General features: G+C 37.5%; 1 protein-coding gene across 1 annotated transcript in view; it reads left to right on the forward strand.

The window, feature by feature from the left end:
• The window catches only part of alpha-Man-IIb (alpha-Mannosidase class II b), a 951,837-nt gene that overhangs the window by 922,985 nt on the left and 12,516 nt on the right, over positions 1-16,336 (forward strand). Inside the window, exon 3 of the mRNA XM_071593058.1 lies at positions 9,352-9,524. Within this exon, the coding sequence (XP_071449159.1) occupies positions 9,352-9,524 (173 nt within the window). The remainder of the gene's footprint in view (positions 1-9,351; positions 9,525-16,336) is intronic.

Here is a 16,336-nt window from a genome sequence, read left to right on the forward strand (position 1 = left end):
CAAGCCAAACAACCAACGAGCACTACAAAAAATTCGATTGTATCTGTAACATTTAACTGTTCTTCCACTTTTCTTATAGAACGGGATAAGGAAACTGTGTAAGATAAACATTTGCAGACACTGGACGGTCCTTGAAACCGTTATTATATTAATACTGAGAGTATTCTTCGCTTGCTCTTCAAAAGGTACAAACAATTGGAAAGAACAAAATCTATCAATCATTATCAGCGATGGAGAGTTGAGTTCTTGCTAGGGTAGTCGTTAAAAACAAGAAAGGGATATGGGGCAATACATAGTTTTCAGTACTCTAATATTTGCCAATAGCTTGGAAACACGCGAGAAAGTGGGTATTAAGTAAAAATATTTTTACCCTTTAGCTCCGCAAGTTAATTCTGTAATTCAATAAAGTGTCGTATATGATGTCAATCGAGTGCGTTTGTGTCTAATGATCCTAATCATTCTTAAGGATGATAATACCATTTAAATTACCCGAAGAAGTTCCTTAATTGTGAAAAATAATTATTATGTATGCTTGAAGTATTCTCTGAGTCTTTTATTCAATACTTTTATTAATTATACACTCCCTAGAACCTCTACAATGCTAGTTGAGAGAGGTATGTATCATGAGAACTCTAATCCTAAATAATGCTGAATTTTATCCGTAGTCGTTTGGAAACCTTATAAGCAGGAAAACGTTCCATAAAATCAGTTAGGAAGGATTATTTTAATTATTTCAATTGGTGGATTTATGACAAACTACAGTTTCCTTCACAGCTGTGCCAAAGTCTACAAAATGTCAACTTAAACTCCTGGATGGCAGAGATTAGGATATATTATTGTATTAAAAAATAAATGTCCATTAACACATATACCACCAGTTTGCAGCTTTTGCGCGCGGAGAATTCCTGGCAGATAAATTAGAACTCCATACATCCAGTGGCGGTTCTTGAAAACTGAGGAGGAGGTAATTTTCATTTATGAACAAAAATAATTTTATAACCTTTTTTTCCAAAAATAAACTTGAAAATCATACTACCTTATTGCAATTACCCCACCTATTTAGAGGCGGTTAAGCACCCTACACGGGATGATTTTATACTCAGGCGACAGTAGCAACTAAAAATTAGTATCGGGCATAGGAGGTTTCAAGTTGAATTTTATTGAATGCAAATATATTCACCAAGAGGGGAGAATAGTCCCCTGTACGCCCTACACCGCTTAAGTATTTTAGCATCATAATTGTAGGATTTAGTACACGAGTCATAACATTAGACAGATTTTGGAATCCACCTTGCAATTAGAAAAGTATAGGCAATATCAAATATACGTGAATTGTTTATTATGAAAGCAAAGATTCACAATCCCTCTACGAGAAAAAAAAATAGTTCGGTCGCGAGTTAATGACGATAGTTCCAAGAAGTAATCCCCGCCGTAGATGTACTAAAACCTTGTGTCTTCAAAGAGCGATTGAAATACCTACAACCAACAGGTCTCGGTCGACTCGTCTGATAGCAAAAATAAAATCTTAATTCTCAATAAGCTTCCAGCCGAGCTTCTTTCATTTTTCATCCAGCTCCCTTCACTTTCTCGCCGTAAAAGTATCAAAAGAAGTGAATGACAAAGTCTGAATCTCCTTTGAGGCTCACTTTTTTGTGTGATAATCTGTTCGAGAATTTCCAAACGTATATGTTTGCTACCCATGGCGTTCTAAAAGGCTGAGATGCCAAGGATTTTCGAAACTAGACTGTGCGATTTCCAAAAATATTAAAGTATAATTATTCCACGCGCCCACTTTGGCCCGTGAGCCGTCTCTCACAACTCATCTCTCAACACTTCCCATTCTTTGCCTTCATTCATATCCCCTTTGTTTTTAATTGTTATTTTCGGCCTTCGTAGACACCTCTCTGCTTTCCCTCATACGATCGGGCCGCTGGCCACGTATACGTACCTACCATCCATCTTTCACATCAATCAACCCCTACCTGACAAGCTCCTACATCCTCGATCAACAATCATCGCGAGCCGCTCGTCACTGCTCCATTTATCACTTAGGTAACTCGAAAATGGGGTAAACCCTCGAGCAAGCCCTCTCACATCAAGGTCCGCAGAGTTTTGCGCGAGAGCGTTTGCGGAGTCGGAGATCGAGAACATTTTTCAAGGAAAAATGAAATGTTCGTAGCCGAAGTGAGGACGCATCTCACTGAAGTGGGCATACTAATGCACCCATTCTCCTGCTAAATCATTCCCCTACTTTAATTCGTTGGCACATTTCCTCCGGAGAGGATTGCAGGGGATTTTTTATCTACTTTCAAATTACATGATTCAAGTTCTATTCCCGTCCGTGGCATAATTCATACATGATATCGCTCACCGTATCCAGGTTTATCAAATAAAATGTGTCTACTCTCCTCAATCATTCAACGAAACGAACATTAAACCGTGCGACTACCACTGTTTTTCCTTTTTAGGCGACGCCGGATTCACTCGAAATTCGGTGTCATTTTCATAACCAGCATGCAAGATGAGAGTGCTAGAAAATTAATAATATAAACGGAAAGAGAGGAAGGGGATAGGGACATTACGTGGAGGAATAATATCACGTTCTTATATTTTATTTCTCTTTTTTCATGAATGACACTCATTAGTTACGTCTCCGTACAGCCTCTTGGGCTTGGGCCATAAGTTTATGCCCGAGTCCCTTATGATTTGAAGTATTGCAAAATAAATCCCCAATTATTATATTTTTTAAGTAAATATTTTATTCCTCGATTAGAATGAGAGCAATTCATTTTTATATTCCGTGAATTATCCCATTCGATACAAAGCTTGAATAACCAATTACCGAGTATGGCCTAAATTAATTTCTATACAGCTATGCGTATTACACATCGCAACCAGCGGATAATTTATACTTCGCGGCATTTACTGCAGCCACATTTCGGAAGCAATGACAAATGCACAACCTTCAGCCCACATCTAATCAATGTCGAGTGATAGTCACTCTCACGAGGGGGATTTTCGGGTCGTAAACAAAGCACGCTACATTTCATTGCAAATTGGCGCAGTTAACACTAGCGAATCATGAAATAGGAATGGAAAAAGTGATGAGGATTTCATACTGCTTTAAAAGAGTACTCAGAGATGATAATATTTTGCCTTCACAATTATTCCATCAACGAATGTAGGTCAGCTTTTTCCGCCAGTCAGCACGTGGTCGCTCGCATTGTCCGAAGTGGATCAAAAATTAAAAATGCCCGATGACTGTCATTTACCGATATTCACTCTCAGGATGCAAGGGCCAAATTAATCGGGTCGTAGCACGTTTTCGAAGCACTTGGAATGAAATTATAATCGACGTTTCCATTCATGTCCCCTCGATGATTTAATTGTACGGGAACGCTAGTAAAATCTATTAATATGGACCATGAAAATATTCGTTTGGAAATTTATGGATCGTGTTCCTGGCTTCTTTAATGGATGAAGTTTTTTCTTGTGACTAACAAAATTATTTCCATTAATATTATGCCCACATTCTTTCACAAACGCGAAACGTTGTTGTTTGCTAAAGCTTCATGATACTGGGCTTTCTTACCTTTTATTTCATTCAATAAAGAATATGTAATACTTAATTATTATTTATATAACATGTATATATATATATATATATATATATATATATATATATATATATATATACATATATATACATATACACACACATACAAACACATATATACATACATTCACACGCACAAACTTGTACAGGAAACTTCGCCATTGCGGTCTTACGGTCTCGAAGGCCCCTCCATCAGCAGAAAAATCTTCAATATTTCATTTTTCACAATTTATTTGAAAACCGTGCACGTTTCCACAATCTTCGGAAGAATTCATATGATTTCTATTCTTCCTTCTGAAGATGGTGGTTGTGCATCCATCAAAAATTCAAAAAAACATTTCTGTGAGTGTTACGTTGATTTTCGTGTTAAAAATGTATATATATATATATATATATATATATATATATATATATATATATATATATATAATGTATAACACTTAGCACTAGTGGACACAGACAAAAACACAGAAACACGCAAAAAAAGAGACTCACTATTTTTCGAATTTTCGGTGGTCGTTGCCACCTTTATCAAGGAAGAGCCAACTCTTCCTTGATAAAGGTGGCAACGACCACCGAAAATTCGAAAAATAGTGAGTCTCTTTTTTTGTGTGTTTCTGTGTTTTTGTCTGTGTCCACTAGTGCTAAGTGTTATACATTATTATTCACGTCCGTGAGACTTTCAAAAAGTGTTATATATATATATACATATATATCTTATATAAATAATAATTATATATATATTTAATTATTATATTATTAATTATAATTATATATATATAATTATATATATATATATAATATTAATATAAGGTAATTTACCGGTTAAGGGAGGTTTTTGGATGGACACAACTACCAAATAAATATTTGGTGACTACAAACAAAACACAATCAAGCAATCTAGTCCACATCAGGTCCCTCTTCATCTCTGAGTACTTATATATATATATATATATATATATATATATATATATATATATATATATATATAAAATACCTGTTTTCAAATGTTGACTGTTTAATGTATGCGATTGATTAAAGATCTAATATTCATTATGGCCATGCGAGTCTTTTTTTACGTCAATAGAAGTGCAAATTAAGGTAAAACAAGAACAGCCATGGTACTTCCTACGCTAATAACATTCGACGGTTCACCATTAACAAACACTGGCTTCAGCTTTCATTAGGCGATTTCATTTGCAAAGTAAAACTCGGGAAGTATATTACATGTTTTTAATCTCACCAGCAAGCAAAAGGGGGGAACCAAGTGAAAATAAAAGAAATTACTACGAAAGATAAGATTAACCAACGTATAAGCATACATGTCCTCTAGAAACCTAACTACTCACTCATCTTTCTCCTCCCTGGCATGTAAATTTTGAATAGAATTACACAACATCATTTAGTGACTTACGTTTTTCTGTTCATTAGAGAGACAAGATTTTGGACCCAAAAGAAGAGCAGGTGAAAAATAGCATCTTTCCAAGACTTTCGCGGTCACACTTTTTATACTTCTCAAATGAGAAAAAAATCGACCGTTGCAAAAATAGTTGGTTTTGTGTAAGAACATTTAGGATTGTAAAAGTAAAATAGAAAACGCCATCGACACAGATAACCATTAAAATTAATTTCCCTTAAGAATCAGCCGCCTTCTCTTTGATTTTTCGTCAAATTAACTGCTGAAATTAAAAAATGTACATTAGTACAAACCCGTTTTGTAACAACATATGAAACTGCTTCGTTTTTCAGTTTCTCTTCGCGTTTCTGTCTTCCGACGACGACAGTTGTTCCAATCATTATGTCGGCATCGTATTATAAATTATTATGCAGAATTTCTGCCCGTCTTACATACGGTTGGACCTTTTCTACCTTGGCCGTATCTTGAGATGGACTTTTTGGCATGAAATACCTTTCCCATTTTTGGAGGCCAGGTATCTATCCTCTCTGTTGCAGTCAGGAATATTTTGCTCTCACTGTTTATTCTGGCATTTCTCTGGGCTAGTATATCTCTGAACATGTGATAGTTTTCAAAGAAATTCACTAAATTGTTTTACATTCATTCCATTTCCTTTGACTTTCAATCCTTTCAAGATCTTTTTACGAAATTTTACCTGGTGTGTGCATTTTAATGTGGTAAAAAACAATAAGAATACCATTCACGGGAAATACCGGATGTCAGTTTTCTTTGGTTTTATTAAATCATTATCATCAAGTCATTGCTACCCGCTATTATTTCATTTATTATTATTAGAGGGGGAACGAAAATGAACTATATTGTCCCCTTCAAAGTAATCCCCATCGAGCGCAACACACTTATGCCAGCGCTTGATCCAATCCTCGAAACATTTTTTATATTCGGTTTTCGGTATGTCCATCAGTGCTTCCTGCGATTTTTCCATTACTTCCTCTCGGCTGCTAAAACGCGTTCCCCGTAATGGTTTTTTAACTCGATTGAACAGAAAGAAGTCACAGGGAGCCAAATCAGGTGAATTCGGTGGCTGTTGGATGGTATTTGTTGCATTTTTCGTCAAAAAATTACGAATAATGATAGCACTGTGCGACGGTGCGTTATCATGGTGCAAAATCCACGAGTTTTCTGCCCACATTTCTGGTCTCTTTCGGCGAATTGCTTCACGCAAACGTCTCATAACGCCCAAATAATACTCTTTGTTTACTGTCTGGCCTTCTGGCAAAAATTCATGATGCACTACACCGTTGTAATCCATGAAAACCGTCAGCATTGCCTTCTTTTTTGACTGAAAACGACGTGGTTTTTTTGGTCTCGGCTCATTTGGTGAACGCCATTCACTTGCCTGATGTCTGGATTGCGTGTCGTACTCATAAACCCACGTCTCGTCTCCAGTAATGATCCTTTTGATGAATGTGGGATCGGATTCAGCCTCGCAAATCATGTCTTTTGCGACGTCAACACGGTCTCTTTTTTGCATGAAATTGAGGTCTTTTGGAACCAACTTTGCTGCTACACGACGGAAACCCAAATCATTAACCACAATGTCTTGGGCGGATCCATAGGCAATGTTCAAGTCCTCCGCTATTTCTCTGATGGTTAATTTGCGGTTATTGACCAACATTTCTTTTACTTTATCAATTTTTTCACCGACTTTCGATGTCGATGGTCTGCCACTGCGTTCATCATCTTCGATTGACTCACGACCACTTCTGAACCGCTCGTGCCACTGGTAAACGACCGTTTTTTTTAGAGAATCGTTGCCGAAACACTTTTCCAACGTCCGTGCGCCACTAAATCCGTTTTTTACGCAAAATTTAATACAAGTTCGTTGTTGCAAATTTAAATCCATTTCTGCAATTGTAAAAAATCGCCAACACACACAGAGATAGATGTACTCTTGGCTACGTAACTTTTGCAAATGTCAAGTTATGACACTAAGATTTAAAGGGAATATCAACAACAGATGTACCAATTTAACAAAAAAAACAGAACTCAAATCGGAAAGATGGGAGCGCCACACGGTGGTTATTCCGGGAACTTTTTGATCAAGGTAGTATATTAATTTTATTTCGTACATCACTTTAAAATTCAGATCATTAGCCAAGGTTCAATTTATTTTCTGTGCATCGTTTTCTCAGACACCATTGACGTGAAAAAAAATGATAAAAAATAAAACCCTTCATTTTCTCCTACTTTAATCGATTTTGGGCTTCGCCTTCGATTCCTTGCTATTTTTGCCCGCGTTATCTTTCTCAATTTAGAAATAACTCCAGAAGGAGAAGAAAAAGGAACGTCAGACTTCGTCTCCTCTGCCTCTTCTCAATTAATCTTTGACCTCGAAGGCACCGAGGAAAATGCAACTTACTTGTCTGCCTTCAGTGGGTTGATAAAAATGACGACCAACTTAAAACGAGGCGCCATTATTCCTGGCAGGAAGTTTATAGCCGTGCGCGAAAACTTCGAAAGACCTGTAGGGAGCGCTGATATCAATTTGCAGCGATCCTTGAGTGCCAGAATTTTCCGAATTCTCTAGGACTAGAGCTCTACGACGAAGAGTTATAGTCGTAGCTGCTTTTACCGGGCAGTGCGGGGCGTATTTTTCAAGGAGAAAAATTATCAACGAAATCTAAAGCTTTAACATAATACGGAAATGCTTTGCCGCACCAATATTCAAACTCTTAACCGCTGATAGCGATTCTCCTACACTGTTTATTCAACCATTTCAATTTTATCACTTTTTCTCCCAGTATAGTTTTACTAGTTCTGGTGAAATTAGTTTGCCCTTTTTAAAATTACTCGGAGTCGATAGCGTCACGACGAAATAGCAGCGTTGGTATCCATGGACGTACATTTGTGACGCGGAAAATTCTCTTTCATAAAAAAAAACATTCGGCTAATCGAGGAAAAAACTATTTTACTAACAACAAGAACAATTGTACGAGCTCCTATTTTCTGTTGAGTCCATACTGCCAACAGAGGAGACCGAACGATTGAACCGAAGCAAGAAAATAGAGTTTTAAAAAAAGAGTGACAGCTACGCATACAGCGCAAACACAATGCTCTTTCAAGGCGTCTTCCCTTACTCCCTTTAATTAGACCGGGATAAAATTAAGGTTCAATAAAGTGAGCGCAACGCGGGGTGCCGAAGAGACTTGTGAGGAAGTGGTCAAGGAGGATAAGGCGCCGCTAATGAAAAGTATGTTGAAATTAAAGATGAGAGGTGGATGAAAAGAAGCCGGAATCCATTCCTTCCTACGCTCTCTACCGCTTCCCTCCACGTTCATAGTACGAACTCGCCCCACACACCGCCTCTTTTTTTATGCCTGCTTCGTCTTGGTGTGCTTTTTTATACCGTCTTGTCTACTTCCCCTTTAAGAAAGCGCATTGTGCCGAGAACTAATCCCATTCATCTCTTTTGTGCCAACTCTTCCCCTACTGCCCTTCCTCTTTCCTTTCTCGAACTTCTATTTTTCTTTATTTTTTAGGTTCATTGTACAAGTATGCTCTCTAAATGATTCGGAGTTTACTTATTTTTTTCGGAGTTAGGCGCCGCCCAAACTACTTGTGGAAAGTGTTCTTCAGCCTCTATTCTCAAAGACCATTTCACGCACTCTCACAAAATCCCATTCCATTAATTCCGAATCCAATCGAACTCACATTATTTACTATCCATAGTTACTGGGCCGTTACTCCGCCAATATTCCTCTCTGTCGATAGTCCTCACGGAGTGAAAGCACATCTGGCTCCTACGCACTACCGCGAGGTGCACTCCATGGGTTCTCATACAAAAATTGCGCCGGCATTAAATTGCTTTCAGTCATTTTCTATCATACGTCCCATAACGTAAATTTATATTCATGACTATCTCGTCAGAGTTAGGATATCATTACTACATAATATCTCGGGGAAATCATAATTGGAAAATACTAAATCAGATATGCTAACTGAGTTGCTTCGCAAGTGAAAATGGATAAGAAAATTTGGCCCATTCCCAGAGGGATATTAATTCATCAGCATTTTTTTCACTTCCCAACAAAAAAGCTGTGTTTGTCGTTTTTCTTGGAAATATCAGTCCGCACTCAATATCATTAACACTCAGTTCAATATATTTGTGTTTTCCTAAGAGCACTGAATATTACTTTTGCTTTAATCTGAAATTGCGAAAACTTAATTATAATCTTCTGCCTCTCTCTTTTGAACAAAATTAAGGCCTAAATCGCCGTAAACATGTCTAATAATTTTCTCTTTGTTTCTTCATCAACAGGTGATCGTTGTTCCGCATTCCCACAACGATCCAGGATGGCTGAGGACTTTTGACAGTTACTTCCACTATCAAACAAGGCAGATACTGGACAATATGGTGGACAAAATGGTCCAGTACCCTAATATGACCTTCATCTGGACGGAAATATCGTTTTTGTCTGAGTGGTGGGAAAGGTAAGAAAACAACTAATTATTTCTTCAGATGAGGCTAAATATAAAATCCTAATCTCATGCAAGTCCTTGACTCTTTCTCAAAAATATTTTTTCGTTATGAAGAAGAATCATGAGACTTCGGTGTACATAAAGCTATATAGATGGGGGCGTATATTCTTCATTTTCCTCGGGTAATGTTAATTACCTCGGATTCCTTTAATAGTATTGTAACTTTCACTGTAAGAAAATTCTCTTTGGCTATTCAAATTTAATAACAACTGTCATTAATCACATAAACTTTGTCGGCCTCCGTGGCTGCAGGCTAACGTCCTAATCTGCCAACACAAAGATCGCGGGTTCCATTCCCGCCTTGGTGGGTTTTCCTCCACTTAGGGCTTGGGTGTTGTGTAATATTGACGATTGTTAAATTAATTATTGTTAATAGTCCGATGTAAAGGGTAAAAAGTGCTGTTTTCGGATTAATGCTCAATAAATAAATAACTTGAGTCTTGAAAATGGTCTCATGCGACTTCGGTGTGCATAATGATTTAGAAACGAGAGCCTATATCCTTAGTTTTCTTTTTCTAATGTCAATGGCCTTGGATTCCCTTAATACGAAAAAATGCATATGAATAATATTATTACCTTAACTCATGCCCTTTTCTTATTATCATATAATCGCCAGCCAATTTCTTCAGTAGACTTTCATATTACGTAATTAATTAGTTCTTTAAAAAAATGATTGCCACGTTCTTGCCTTTCCTTCGATTATATGGCAACATGGATTATGTAATTATAAATTTTAGATTATAACAATTTTTTTCTACCTGCATCACCCATTTCACTAATTTGAAACATTAATGCCGGAAACAACCTTAAATACTAACATTAAAAATATAATATATATACCCTATAAGTTACTTCATACAAATAGTTATCGTCTTACTGGCACTACAAATGAAGCATGCTCGCCATCTGAATGAGGTTTTCTAGAATTGTTTGTCAAGCAATTTAGTTTACCGTATTTCAAAAAATCTTTAAATTTGTTTGCTATTTCTTAGGATATCAACTAGATATTATATTTTAAATATGAAGTATCTCAATGATACAAGTGTAACATTGCACCGTATATACCTGTGAACTTAAGACAAGAACGTATTTTTTTAAATAATATGGACTGCTCATAATATGAAAAATTAGCAACTTAACTTGCAAGTCTCTTTCCGCAAGTCAAACTTTGGGGTTTACGTGACCTAACTAAGTAATTTTTCAAACTTCCCCGAGTCTCTTAAAATCCAAGAATTTTCGCGACGCTTCGTGATAGCAAAAAGGCCTGGAGGCGAAGAATTAAAACGACGACGAATAGCAACTTTTGTTCGGCGCGACAGGAACTACAGATGCTACAAGGCAACGCGACAAGAACTGCAGTAGTTCGCCTTTAAGGTGGATAGGGAGAATAAGGTTGGTGGTAGCTCGTCCCCACCCATACTATTCATCAAAAAGAGGGCGCTGAAAAGCGGCTTGCAGGTACTCACTTGGCCTTACGCCGCCTCTGCCATACTCCCATCAGTCACAGCTCCGGGATCCTTCCAATTTACACAGGATTTTTCCCAAGATGGGCGGCTCGCCTCCCCGTTCCACCATGGGCATCCCAAGACGAGAACTCGTACACCGCTTCGTCAAACGCAACTTCACTTCCTCTCTTGGCACATCTGGCTCACCCTCACTAAAACGCGTTTGGGTGCCTGTTTCATATCGCTACTCCCTACGCTTATGCTGGAATGCCAACCGAGACGAGAAAGGAGTCGGAGGGAAAAGTGTTCCCGGGGTGGAAGCGAGGGAAACGGGGAATGCCCCGGCAAGCAAAGCAGCCGACTCCGGATAATAGAGAATTGCCTAAGTTTTACAATCCTCGCACACTTCAGTGTTCCTTACATATATGAGTGCGAGCGCGGGAGATAACAGCACTGAGCCAACGACCATGACGTTTGGTACGAGAGATATCTTTCGGAATGGTATAAACAAGGGTTTCCCATTCGCTCCTCGACCCTTCCATGATACTCGGTGCGCCTAGAAAGTTCAGAATAAACCCTGAGTCACTTTAAGAGCCCTCGAATTTCTCCAGCCAAATTTTTTCTACTCTAAGTATTCGATTGATGGCAATGTTTACATAGACAGTTTGCTTCATCTCGGAGCTAACTTTTGTGGATTAGTATCGTCTACAATCAGTCACAGGGTGGTTAGCCACGTGATTTCCGCAGTTTATTTGTGCACCCATTGCGTGCCATCTTCTCTTATGTTTGAGAATTTGAATGAATTGAGAATAACTTATTTTCTTTCCAATTTTTATAGCAATTAAATTGTAATAACTTGTTTCACTTCAGTATTGAGCATGAAATGTGGTTTAGCTCGTTTAATTTAGGATTTCTTTTATTTTTATGAAAACCATGTCAGTAGTATTATGTTATTTATTTTGCGTTTATTATTTTGAAGGAAAAATGTAGTGATAACAATTAGAACAGTCAATGAATACAAGGATAGTCATGGTATCTACAAAGTAGGCAGGACATGCTTAACTCGGTTTTGGAATTCATCGAACCCCATGCGGCAGTAACCAATTCCTGACTTCACAAGTCAATGCAAGAGTTTATTTAGTTAGTGTATTTGCATTTGACGAAAATTTCCATAATCGATTGACCTCAATGCACTCAATAACAATTTTAATCTCACGTGGCTCTCGTCAAGAGGGTGAGAGAAGTAGAATACTCCCAAGAATCGCGAATGGGGCGAAAATATGTGCGAGATTTTCTGTAATATTTACATAATTTCTGTCAATAAGTTATCGGCGAAAAGAATATTTTTTTCGATCTTCCATTTCATGACTGGTTGATGTACTTAACTGTGGTTACATGAATGGCTAAAATATTTGGCTTGGTCCGTGGTCGGAATATAAATTTCTCGATAGCTTTTAATAATTAATAGACATTAAAATTTAGGGGAAGGTTAACGGGGAGAACTCATTCTCACTCCAATGGACGCCAGGACATTCCTTCCCATCCACCATGGCAGTTGAAGTCGATGCAAAACTTAGAAGAACTCTTGGGGTCAACTACCTCCCATTTTATATTAATCTACAATGAGTGACTCTGTATGTCATGATGTAGTGTCCCTGGATTTTGGGCAAGTAAACGTCATGGCTTAATTGGTAGTGGGGTTGGTCCAATACCTCCCATCAAGCATACTGAAACTGTTAATTTTTTGCCTACCGGACCCTTACGCTACCCCGTATACCAGTGGGATTCCGCTAACCCACTTTTTGCTCATCATTAAATCTCCAAGGAATCGAACCACGTGGTTTATATCAATGCCATGTGTATCCATGCCAACACAGGGCTCGTACCATGACTGGGTAGGGCGGGAGAACGGGTTACCCCAATCGGCCGTCTGGGAAACACGTCTCATTTATATTTTCAACTTCCGATGGAAATCCAGCACAACATAGGCGAAGTGTCCGTTTAAAGTTACTTCATTGAACAGACATTGAATGCCAAGTATTTGAGCTTTTACGATTGGTTGGATATGTAATAACAGGAGGCAACAAAGGGTATACTAAGAAATCGGATTGGGTTTGCCTGTAAATAAAATGTATTGACATAGTTACAAATGAAGAAGTAATTCAAAAGGTTGGAGAAGGGAGAAGCCTATGGAGGACTCTCTCTTTAAGAAGGAAATTAATTAAGCCTATCTTATACCACTAAAATTACTCTACGATGAAAATTTTACTTAATGCCATAATTTAGCGGAAGCATGGAGTGGAATTATAGCAGAATAAGGCTAGGGAGGTATTACAAGAACCAGGAAATGGAAGATGTTACCACACAGAATGATGAAGAAATGAAAAGACTATCCGGTAATAGGACAAGTTGAATACCAACCAATCCTCTAACCGCTCACCAAAGATGATGATCATGTTTGTCTGAATAGGATAGTTTTGGTAACGCAGTATAGTTTCCATCTCCATCTGCATAATACCCCGCAAGTACATATACTGACTGTACCAAGTAATCCTACGAATCCTACGAAGGCTAATAGTTTCGTTGAAAGTCAAGTCAGGACAGTGTCCTGAAGATTGCGATTGAAAAAGGATAGGAAGAACAACATACTGTGGATAACGGGTGATGAAATTATAGGAAGATAATAGCTAAAAAGGAACAGATAATTAAGGAAAATAAAACCCTCTTTTAATAGATACTTAAATACTGGGACAATAACGACTTAGTGGCGATGGCAGGAGGTTTTAACTTTCATCATTAATTGCTGTCCAGCCTTAATGAAAGGACACTCAAAGGCCCCAACAAAGTGGGGAAATTTTACAATTTTTTAGCACCCATTCACTGCGCAAATTCGTTTCAACTCACTCGAGAACGTGGTTTAGAATTCGATTGTGTTTGGAATTTAATTGCGAGAAATTCGCCTCTCAGCAATCATGAATCAATTAAACTGAAATCACGAAATTCGACATGCTCATTGTCATTTCCGAAAATTATGCGCCCCTAATTATCATATTCGCGTTCATTTTAGCAAGTGAAAACTCAGCACCATCCCGTTTCTCCAAATAAAAAGCATTCCAATGATTTGGTGAGGGGAACATCACAGTATTTTTCAAATATTCTCGCAAACTTGGTATATATATTAGTTGATATAATGGAAAGCAAAAGGTAAGCGTTATTAGGGATACGAGATATGTTCTCTTCATTTTATTCTCCAAAGACCCACCCTTGTTTATTAAATGTTATATATAAATTTAAATAAAAATTCTTCGTCTCATTTAAGTGGTACTCTGTGATTGCTTATATTAATCTGAAATCGTTTTCTGCATAAATAAGCCCAATCAATTCCTAAATTTGCTTCTTAAATTCAAATTTGCAGTCAGTCTCTATTACAGTTTCTATTTAAACTAAAATCATGTTGTAAATAACAGGTTAAAGTCACCTCATCCTCACAAAATGACTAGCGTTTCCTTCAAAAATATAGTTGGCCACTTATGACAGAAATCTTCCGTTTAAGTTTATTTTCTAACTAGAGAAAATTCAAAATATTCCAACCGTTGTGTTGAAATAAGAGTATGTTTTTAGGGAAATTCCTAAGCATTGAATATTTTGTTAAGTAATTTTTCTTTAGTTTGCTAGCAATTAATCTGTGTATCTCCCTGATATGGTTGATGTTGATTCCCATATTGCATTATGTGACAACTCTCTGACAACTGATAATGATGCTGTTTTAAATTTTCATTTCGATGAAATTTCTGATCAGAAACAATTATCATTGCTTAATTTCTTGTAAGCTCTGATACGTTTTTAACCATTGAAAACCGATCCAAAGTCCCAATTTATTTGATTTTAATTACCCCAGCAGAAGCTGAAACACGCACATGCGTAACACCTATCATTCACGTGTTTTTAAATTGAAATAAATCAATCCCCGTCGAATCCAAAAAACGATTTGTCAGCATATGCTATGATTTCCTCAAACTCGCTGTAGTGATTGGTACCCATCAATACGGAGTTAATGGAAAATTACATTTTTAAATGCGCATTTATTGTTTTATAATTTTGAGTTGGTCCCAAAATGTTTTAACAAGATCTAACAATTTTGGGTTATTATACTTTTACTTGAAAACGGTTTGCGTTATATTGTACATTAATTAAATAATGCTTTATATTCTAATTAAATTAATATTCTTGCCTGTGATAATAGTGTTTTTTCCGGTTATTATATCGGAGAGTGGCTGACTTTATTCTTCCCCATTAACAGCTCTTACGCCGTCATAAGTCTACCTTTTTACGGTCCTTCGATAGCTCTAGGAATTACTCCATTTCGTTCTTCATGGGACCTTTCCTTCTATTTCCCCTTCCATTAAGCCCGCAGCAAATCCAATGTCACCCAAGGTATCCCCAATTAATTTGTTTCTTTTCCGTGCATAGATTTGCTGAGACTTTATCTCTTTATCCTATGCCTGTTGATTTTTTACTATCCAATTGATCTTCAGCACTCTCCTTAAGCATTAGTTTTCGAATTCTCAATCTACTCCAGACGACCTTTCCAACAGTCCTTGATCCAGCGCCACTCTTCGTCAAAGGTCTTCTCCTCATCCACGATTACAGCAATTTATCGTAATTTGATACGTTTCATTTTTCTAGAAATATTATGAGACAATGCTGCACGGTAGTTCAGTGGGTAGAGTGCTGGGCAACTGGCTGAATTTGATTCAGGGGAATGTTTCTGGGGACTTTCATCTTTACCCAAGCTGCGTACTTTTTCGGGAAGCACATCTTCCTGGGAAACTGCGGACGACACGGAAAGGAAATGGTCACCCTACTCTGATTTGTGGATTTTGTCAGCCATTGGGCTTATTACTAGATGAACTCTTCACCCTTACCCATGGCGGCTAACCTTCGGGTTGGATATTGCATTTTGGATCATCAGGCGGATTGTGACCTTAGCCCCTCGTTTATTCCCTACAACCCCTGTCCTTCCGTCGATTATTCAAATGTTTAAGAATTTCAGACCAATATTATAAGCGAATCAAAGCTCGCAGATCTTTGAATCCCTCCGTTCTCTTCGGCAATGCATATTTTTAACTTTTCTCCAAGTCCTCCGGCCATATTCCTCTTTCTTTGTCATCTTTGAGCACTCAAAACAAAGTCTTCAAAATCTAGATTATTAGTGTAGGCATTCTTTCCATCTCATCATGTTCATTAAATCATTCTTTCAAAATTTCATGAATGAATATTCATTTCGTACTCTTACAAATGAGTCGGTCCTATATTACC

Source organism: Hetaerina americana, unplaced genomic scaffold (assembly GCF_022747635.1).
Source record: "Hetaerina americana unplaced genomic scaffold, ioHetAmer1.1.p SCAF_50, whole genome shotgun sequence".
Classification (NCBI taxonomy): Eukaryota; Metazoa; Arthropoda; class Insecta; order Odonata; family Calopterygidae; genus Hetaerina; species Hetaerina americana.